The 9981-nt window shown below is 40.5% G+C and overlaps 1 protein-coding gene across 1 annotated transcript; it reads right to left on the minus strand.

The window, feature by feature from the left end:
* Positions 1–4044: 4044 nt before the first annotated feature.
* On the minus strand, positions 4045–6167 carry msx1a (muscle segment homeobox 1a). Its single transcript, XM_044349464.1, has 2 exons — positions 5645–6167; positions 4045–5415 (listed from the first exon to the last, which is right to left on the minus strand). Exons 1-2 carry the CDS (start codon positions 6075–6077, stop codon positions 4997–4999), a joined length of 852 nt encoding a protein of 283 aa, XP_044205399.1. The 5' UTR covers positions 6078–6167; the 3' UTR covers positions 4045–4996.
* Between the last annotated feature and the right edge of the window lie 3814 nt (positions 6168–9981).

Genomic DNA, 9981 nt, shown 5'->3' on the forward strand with positions numbered 1-9981 from the left:
TATGCTGCTCAGTAAATTTGGCTGTGGATAGAGGCTTGTGTTATAGAGTTCAACCCACACTGAGAGTCAAAACTCTCACATATTAGACCAAAGCTGCCCCTCCTGTCAACAGTAAATGTACCTTATAAATGCACAATTGTTCCATTATTTACATGTTGGAGTAATTATTCAATGGAGGGTCACTGGAGGATTACTAATAGCAGGGGGTAGTGAATAAGAAGTGCTCACCAAGTAAAAGTCACTTATTTATTGTTGTAATAATTAAATAAATGTACTGGTGATGAGTCTCTTGTTATCTCTGTGGTCAATAACTTCAATCTTCAAGTTTGAGTGCCAAAGTCATGAAATCAGGTCAAACAAAAAACAAAAAAATCTTCCACGACACCACTGCCCTCTAGTGGACAGTGCAGACCATGTAAGTACAAATTGAAAAGTTTTATAGCCTCGATTCTTCATTAATGAAGCAGTTTTAACTACAGCTACAGGCAACAGTTTTATCATCATTTACTCAAGCTGATAAACAGATAAGAGTAATAAAAAAACGTGCCAGAGCAATAATGGTAATGATAAACAGTATAAGCAAATGTGTACTATTTAATGGATGTAAAGGCCTGCTGGCCAACAAAATCCAACTCAATGATGTACTTAGAACCATTTGATAAAATTGACTTTTACTGTTTGATAGTTGCAAAGCCGACTTCATGGTGAGTTTACTGAATTTCTTTTTTTAAAACATGTCATTGCTGTAATATTTCGGACATTCCCCTGTATAAGAACATCTGGTTTTCTGCAGAGCTGTTTCTTTTCGTTTTAAGCAGCTGCAAGAAATTGGTGATGATGGGAAATGTTTGCTGGCGGCTGAACATTGATTTATAACACAATTGTTGCATTATTATTAACATTTACAGTAGTGGTTCTGACCGAAAGAGGACTCCTACTGTAATGTACAGGCCTGGAGTTTCATGATGCAGAAATGCTGGTGAAGCCAAATTGCTACGGTCAGACTAGAAGGAAATTGGTGTTATTTTTATTGTAAAATGCAATTTACTTGAACGCCTTTATTTTAGCCCAGGTCATATCTGTTTGGGCTAAGAGTTAACATTTTGTGCAGATAAAATAAGAATATTATTTTCTCTGCCCTTGCCTCTTTTACATGATAATAGATGACATTTTTTACAATTCAGCAAGAAACTGTAGCCCCTAAATGTTATAAATGACGAAGCTGAACTCACAGCAACATCCTCAGAATTTAAAAAGATTTGGAGGTCTCCTACAAGTTTAATTTGTTTTGTTTTTTGCCACAAATATTTTAAAAATAATTATTATCACCATGGTTTATTCATCCACTTTGCACATTAGCCGTCGACTGTAGAAAAGGCCTCACCCTGCACATTCATTTGCGTTTTAATAGGCCTAAATCTTTTCAAATGATTTTAACAGGGTGACTTTAGAAAGGTAAAACTTTAAACCTTTTTTTTCTGGAAACGAAAGAGCCAGTTTGTTATGTTGTTACTCCGGCTCTGAACAGAAGGTGGTGGTATGGTCTCTGAAATAAACAGACACTAACTTCTGCTTTGTGGATTTTTGAGGTTCTGGTCTAAAATTGGTGTATACGATCATTTTCCCCGCATTTCAAATTGTTATAATAGACGTGTATTGTGTTTTCTTACAGTGATATCCTTTTATAAAAAGTTCAAATATGAATTGAATTGCATTCATTTTGTATTTTGAATAATATACCAGTTTCACCTGAAGAACCTACAACTCGCAACAGCCAGGCACATATATCAACATATCATTTAAAATAAAGTAAAATATGCAGACATGTGTGGATTCAGTTATGGTAAAATGCGTAACAGATCTTATGTGTAAATAAGCAAATAATGTGATATATTTCTGTATTAACCCATGTATCTAGTCATCGTATTTATGGTAAAATAATAATGAATAATGACAATACAGGCTGCGTGATGTATTCCTATCTTGGTTAAAAAAAAATAATAATAATAATAAAAATTCGCCAGACTGTCTCCGCTGACATCATCAAAAGAGAAGCAACATCAGTTCTAACAGGTAGATTTATGGAGAAAATAAATTTGTAATTTACGTCAGGCTAAATGTGTTGCGATAAAGATATGTATATTTCTGTGGGATCAAGCCTGTAACATTTATTATCTAAATTATAGATAATAGGCTAAATGTTATGAGCTGGGTGATTGCAAAAGTCCTGTTTTTTCCACAAACACTTTCCACTGAAATATCTTAAGGATCATAACATACTCACATTGTTGTGATGGTGGTGGTTTGTTTGACAAAAATTATGAAATAACTTATAATGATTCAGCCTGTTTAAGGCTTTAAACGTATCATTGAAATTGTTTGAATAAATGTCCAAAGGTCTATTGAACATCCTGATCATTTATTAATCATTTATCTTCGCTGTTTAGGCGACTTCTAATAACTCATTTTCCTTTCTTGGAGATCAGTGGGTTTTACTATGGAGTCAAACAGCCTCCTGTGATCTTTTGGATGATATAAACTAGTGAGTTTTGTTTTCCTGGCAAGATAGGGAGCCAGGGACAAAAGAAAGAAAGAGTTTAAAGAAAGGACGGATCCCCTTTGGCTCTTTTGTGTCAAGTTTCTCCTCTTTTCAGGGGGAGCGTTCATCCATGTGATTGAAACTTATTGTCGCGGCTTATGTATTAATTCATGCCCCGTGGATAAAATAGAGCGGAGACTGTCTGAGGAAGATACTCAAAATACAGCAAAAAAATATATAAATCTGCGATAAACTATGGCCTCACTATGAATAAAAGTAACCCTTAGAATATATTCTGAATTTAAAATAACTTAATAGGCGACTACCTTAGAACAATCTGCATTTTAGTGTCAGAAAACAAAAGTTTCTTCTTGAAAAGTTTGTGCGCTTCTGTAATTTGCTGACAGCTCTGGTTCAGGACAGCAGCTTGTCAGCGCAGAGAGGAGAAGTGTTGCCCGTCCCAGTCCCCGTTGACATTTTAGGAATGATAAAAGTTCCGCCTTGCCTGGAGCTACAGCCTCGCTGGAGCCGGCCTCCGTCTGCGGCAGATTGCCTTTGCTCATTACAGCAATTATTTTACTCCAATTTAACCCCTGCCTGAATGGCAGAGAAGTCAAGAGAAAGCCTTTAAAACTGCCGCAGTGGAGTGGCCTGTAATTTCCCCCCTATCTGATCCCTGATTTGTCATTTAACTTCTGCTGATGGCAGAAAATGACTCATCAGAGCTTTAAATATTTTGTTTATGTTGTTTATGCGCTTCAAGAATGTGACATGTTTATATGTGAGGTTGCAACACCCTGTGTTCTCCATAATGGGGTGTCACCTGGCTCATTTTACACCCTAAACACTCCATAATGACACTAGTGGGTTGTTCACAGGCAATTTAGCCCCCGAGAACCAATCTCCAATATTTATCGGTGTGTTTTGAAGTCCGCGCAACTGGTTGTCGATATGTCCCCCCATCCCCACCCCTTAAACTCTTCTGGCGCCAACAAAATCTAGGTTAGTCGCTTCAAAGCAATGGACAACAGCTGTAGAAATACATTCCAACAAATAACATGTGACAAGTTGAAATTCAGAGTGCACTTCAGCACTGCGAGGCTGAAATTCACTGGCGATAAACTGAGGAAATGTGGACATGTACTGTCAAGATGTGGGTCACATGAAGATCTCGATGACAATCCAAAAAGCATAATATTTAAATCATGCTGTGGTCAAGCTGATTGATATTCCTATTTTTTATCTCTTTTTTTTACATGCTTAATATAATAATTATTCCCTTCTGCTTATAAACGTCCCTGTTACCAAACTCACAACAGGCCTAAACCTGAAAATAGATAAAGAATTGTAAGATATGAATTATTATCTTAAAAATTTTCATTAAACATAAGAAAATATTCTTGTCCAGCACATTTTTTTTCCTACTTGTACGCTCTGCAGTAGAACTTATTTAATAATTCCAATAAGTCAAATTTGTGCAAGTGTCAGTCAAAACGAACAACCGCTTAATGAAAAAGAATAAACAATTTATTGTTAAGTTATGTCACAAATATATTCATAATATAAATGAGGATATTCTTCAAATATACATTATTTTACAGTACACATATCCCTTCCGAAGGGAATCATTCCAACAACAGACAGTGCTGTTATAAAAAAAAACAAACAAACAAAAAAAAAAAAATGCTGTGGTTCTCCAAATTCACAAAGAGCATTCATTGACACTGGATCAGTAACCCCTGTAGTTACGCATTGATATGAATGCAAAAAATATTTAAAACGTGTGTGTGTGTGTGTGTGTGTGTGTTTGCAGTGTGAGTGCAGCCCACAGATGCAATGGAAGCCCAACATTAGTTTGTTGGTGCAAAATGTCAAGCTGCGCAATTGTCTCTTTCTGTATGACCCTTTTACCTGCAAGCATGAGGGCGAAGGAGTGGGCTTTTGACACACGGCCTGCTGTCCATACTTGACTGTCCATTCGTGATATATCATAGGCCTACAGGCACTAAGTTGTTTTCCACCTCTGCACCACAAAAATGTCCATCTTTAAGTCATTTAGTCTCATCTTATTGTTCTGAAATAAGATGTATCAATTTGTTCTTGATTGGCTTTATAAATTTGTTTCACTGCTTTGGCAGATTTGGTCCACTGACAAAAAAAACAGATTTAAGACTCAAGATTAAATGACTAATGAAGTTGGATTATTTTTGCAGTGTGTGTGAACTTACTGGCGAGGTCAAGAGAAGTGGATAAACTTCAAGGTCCTCAGAAGGGGGTCTGTTTGGAGGAAACTGGCCCCCTGACAAGATGTGACAGTGAGCTCTCCGCCAGGATGCCTCTTTATTTAGTACAGCGTCACCTCACCTGTCCACAGAACCCCCTCGCGATTGGGGCCCTCAGAAAGTAGTCTGAACCCCCTTGTGTCCCTCTGCACGTGCCCTTCGTCCTCCGTCCCTATCAAGCGAGGTGGTACATACTGTATCCGACGTGAGCGGCGTACAGTCCCACGGGGGAAACCGGCAGCGAGTGCCTCTGGAACGGGTGCGACCCTGCGTAGGATGCGGGGACGTGCGCACCGAGAGGAAATGAAATCCCGAATGCTGGAGGCAGCATAGGCTTAGCTGCCATTTTCAGTTTTTCAAGTTCTGCCTCCTGTAGTCGCTTGGCTTTGGCTCTCCTGTTCTGAAACCAGATTTTAACCTGGGTCTCCGTCAAGTTGAGGGAACTGGAGAACTCTGCGCGCTCGGCGATGGAAAGGTACTGCTTCTGGCGAAACTTCCTTTCCAGGGCCAGCAGCTGGGACGTCGTGAAGGGGGTCCGGGGTTTTCTGTTCGTCTTGTGTTTTCGCAGTGGACAGGCAGGAGGACTCAACCTTCCTGTAAAAAGACAAAAAGTTTTCATTTAAAACCACGGATTGTGCAATGCGTAATGCAAAATGCACGCAACACAAATACACTTGCTTCTCATGCAAAACTGTTGAATATGCAAGGGATCATATTCCACACGAGTCCAAACATGTTAAAGACTAAGTACATAAAAATGCACATCTTTTTTTATACTTCCCTATTTTTTCTACAATCTAGACCACATTGTTACCGAACTTACGTGGAGGTGTAGGAGAAAAACGAGGGCTTTGTATCCATGAAGTCCTCTCTTGACTGTCCGGGCTCTCGGGTTTAATCAACACGTCTTCTGGCATGTTCATGAGCTCACCCACTGAAAACGAGGAGCTCATGGGTATAGCAGGAACGGAAGTATCCAGACTACCGAAAGAGCCCATCCGTACGCCCTTTCCCAGCGCTTGGGACGTCCCGGCAACCGACGGGGCATCGGGTGAATGCACCTCTCTGCTCGGTTTCCTATCAGCCATCAGCGCCTCGACGCTGAAGGGCAGAATAGCAACTTTGGGCTTCCCAGTGTCCTCCGCGGGGCTCAGACTGGTCTGCTTCTCGCCTCTACCGACGAGAACCGAGCGGGAGGGGAGATCTTCGGTTTTCAAACCAGCGGTCAAAGCTGACATGGCGATCGATGGGGCCATACAGGTCCGACTGACAATCGTGAGGTGACTCTCGTGGGTGATCGCAGAAAGAGGAACAGAAAAGTTGCAGCGGTGCGCCCTAAGGTGACGGTATCCTCATGTTTATGTGACCAAATTGGAGCGCAGGGCTATAATAAGGCAGGCGTGGAGAGAGAGGCGGCCAATCAGGGGCGAGATGGGCTGGCCCCAAAATCTCAGTGGGAAAGTTAACAATAGTTACTTTTTTCAACGACTTCAGATAAACATAAACACAACAAACTCTTAATGGGCCATGGTTTCATCAAGACTAAATACAACAAACTGATGTATGAACCCGAAAGTGTAATTATCCAATTATCTATTAAGTTATTAACATTTTATAACTTATGTGCATTTTCTTCTATTATTACCCTCCATGTATTATAACTCACTTTTCTGACCCAAACATTTTTGACAGGCTTCACTCAGACAGCCATATGTCTTGTGAGTCTTGAATATTGCACAACAGTTTACTGCCCCTCTGTATGATGAACCTCTTGCTGCGCGCTGTTTATTGATGGCTGCGGGGCTCTAATCAGATTGAAACACACCGGCCTTCGCAGTCATTTAGGGGTAATTATCGGGCTCGGGGGGGAGGGATCACTTGGATTTTTTTTTTCCTCCTTTGACTACATCCATTAAAGTCAAAAATGATGTGGAGCCGGGGCAGGGGGAGGAGGAGGAGGAGGAGGAGGAGGAGGAGGCAGCGTGGAGCCGGGGAGAGATTTAACCCAGGACTGTCATTGATTTACCTGACGACCCGGTGTACCTTCTCATTATCTGCAGTCTCCACAAAGAGGGCTTTTAAAAAAATTATTATTATCGTCGCTTGTAGAAAATAGGCTATGTCACTGAATCTTTTAACTGGAAACATGACTCATTGAATTCTGATTTAATATTTTAAAAAAAGATTAGATTTTAGAGTTCAAATGGGCTCATAAAATCAAGCACATGAAAATAGATTGCTTTTTTGCAGTGTAGTCAGTTCTCAGGAAAGCGCCTGCGTCGCTAATTGCCAAGCATAAACAATCTGTCACGATTTGTCAGTCTCCTTAATGGGCAGACAAGTTATGTTGTTTTTAGGCGCCAGCAGCGGCCGGATCAAAGCGCTCGACTTTAGGGAGACTATTGAAAAAGTTTAACCCGCACTGAGAGCTGCAGCGCCGCCTCCTCCTCCTCTATACCCGGTCCGCCCTAGCCCAGGGACACTGAGCCATTCAGCCTGAAAAATTAGCTTTTTCTCAGCCGATCGCACGCCATTTCCATCTATTCAAATGAGCGCTATGGTCGGTGTAATAGCAGGCTGCTCAGAAGAAAAGGTCAGCGCCCACTGGCTACTTCCAAAGAGTCCATTGCTGAGAAGGATTCATCTGCGCAAATGTTTCCCAAGATACACATCAGAGCATGGATCCCAGCCTGAGGAGGTGTTTGTTGTTGTTGTTGTTGTTGTTGTTGTTGTTGTTGTTGTTGTTGTTGTTGTTGTTGTTGTTGTTGTGCGGGAGTAAACCAACCATCCTCATAAACTAACAATTCTGCTATAACTCTAGGAAGGGGGAAATCATGATGAAGTCGCTCTTCAGGACTGCAGGAGGACCGAGGACCACACTTTTGGAACCACGTGCTTCACAGAGTTTATACTTGTGGTGTAATGTGGTTAGTCATGGTTAAAATATTAGTGCGTAGAGCTTCCTTCACTGGAACAGTGTAATTAACATTCAAGGTGAAACAGTGATTTAACCAGGGACCTAGGTAATGTATAAACAGGATAGATAACACGATTAAGTCACTAATTTGCTCTTTGGTTGGGTTCCTGATTTTGGAAGTAATCCATGTGAGGTCTGTTATTGTCATTTTAGAGGAAGTGGAATCAAATAATAGAACTGGAAGATAGTTATTGCTTTAACAAATGCTGGTTATACACTATTGTATTAAAATAATGTTTAACTATATTAAAATAATGCATCAATAAAAAAAAATCTTCCTTTTAAAGAAAAACTTGAACAGGTAGAGTAATTTCCGGTTGGCACATTCATATTTAAATTGCAGCCACAGGTGTTCCTTTATTGTTGTTTTGCATTTCACAACAGATCACCACTCGGTTTATAAAAAACTTAACACACAAGTCTTAATTCATCATTTCCTCCACAGCACATCCCGTGTGCAGGTAGCAGGCTGCATGTGCAGCTGCAGCGTGTTTGGAAACACTTAAAGCCTCTAACCTGGAACGAGTGGCATTGCTCTGGGGAACTTTGAAGTCACCGGAGTCTCCGCCGGGCTCCCACGTCCGTCTGAAGTCCCCTTTGCTTGGGGCCCAAACACTTAACCCGTCTTCCAACAGCAACTCGTTAAACGACTCTGCGTAAACACAAATAGGCACACATGAGACGCATTAACACGCGCTGCTCGGTAAGGTGTATAGCAGGATTTCTGATTTTTTTTTTTTAACTTATGTTTACCCTTTCAGAAACTCATAAAGCAGGTTCGTGTATTCTCTACAACAATGCAGGTATGTGATAAGATTATCCAGCTTCTGATAGGGTTATTCCCACTGCATGCTGTATGATTTGATGTCCAGTTACAGGATGGATGTGAAAAAGTTGAGTGGCTCAACGGAAAATATGACAAAATCCTTTCTACAATGATGAATAAATGCTCTCCGCTCCATGCAGCCACACAATCGTTTCACTTCTTACCGATGATATTTCACATGCTCAAGGTCAAACTGAGGTTTTCATGAACATCTACTAACCTTATTGCGGGCCGTAAGGATCACCGTATCTCCAGTTTATTTGTCTTGTGAACAGAGGGACAGAGGTGCTGGAAGACAATGTTGGTGACAATTAGCATCCCAAACACCGGCCTTTAAGAAGACTGATACTCCATGAAGAAGACGATTACCATACCGTTTTATTTAAATCCAGAGGCAACAAATGAGGCCGAGCTGAGATACAAAACAACTGTAAGGCTCATCGGGCCTTTATTTAACTTTATAAACTACCTTTGATTCCCAGTCGAGAGGCAGGGACTGCAGACAAAGGCCCATTGTGCCTCCTCTGAAAGTTGTCTTAACCCTTTTCATGCAAGGTCTGTCAATTTAGACTGTAAAGACATAAAAGGCAGTGTCGATGTCAAAAGGCATTCAGGCAAAATATTTGCACTTCGTGCAAGTAAATGACTTTCGTCTGGGGACAATGACATGGCACATGTGAGTATATATACTCCTAAATCTTGGTCACGTTTTTAATTTATAGCGAAACGGACTTTTGCGCTTTCTCATGGGACAGCAACACTTAAATATTCAGAGTTCATGATGAAGTTAATGTATTAGTCTTTTTTTATCAGAGGATTCTGCTAGGAGAAATAATTTGAGCAACCTTTTAGTGGTTTTAAGTAATTTTGATAGCGACTTTATGATGCACCTCAGACGGATGAAAGAGCAGCGTCAGTCCAACCCGAGCTCTCCATAATTATACATAATGTATCCCATTTCAAAGCAATTAGCGCAATCAGGCGGATCGAGGCACTTTGCTGCCAGTAAGTAACAATGCCTCACGGTCATTTAAGCTTTAAGATGCCATTCACACTCTGACTCACAGGTCCGCCTGCAGACTGTAGTGTTTCAGTCTCTTTGGCAGGTGTATGTGTCCAAAGTCCAAAAGTAAGCGCCTCCTTTTCTATGGAACTACTTTATGTTGCGCTATTTCCATCCTCCAAAACAATGTTTGTAATATTGTCACAGATGAATTGACCTATTATAGCCAAAATACAGCAGGAGATTACACTTTGCATTTTTCCAAAATAAACTTTGCATTGACAGTAAAAAAAATAATAAAAAATCTTGTGTTGCATATTAACTGGATATCGTTTGTAGTTTGTGACAGTTGTC

Source organism: Thunnus albacares, chromosome 4 (assembly GCF_914725855.1).
Source record: "Thunnus albacares chromosome 4, fThuAlb1.1, whole genome shotgun sequence".
NCBI classification, from domain to species: Eukaryota; Metazoa; Chordata; class Actinopteri; order Scombriformes; family Scombridae; genus Thunnus; species Thunnus albacares.

Bases quoted from the DNA above. Each gene is read 5' to 3' on its own strand.
- msx1a (XM_044349464.1), bottom strand. From the start codon at position 6,077: ATGGCCCCATCGATCGCCATGTCAGCTTTGACCGCTGGTTTGAAAACC. The intron at 5,416-5,644 runs GTAAGTTCGGTA...GTCTTTTTACAG, and splicing joins TTTTTCTCCTACACCTCCAC to GAAGGTTGAGTCCTCCTGCC.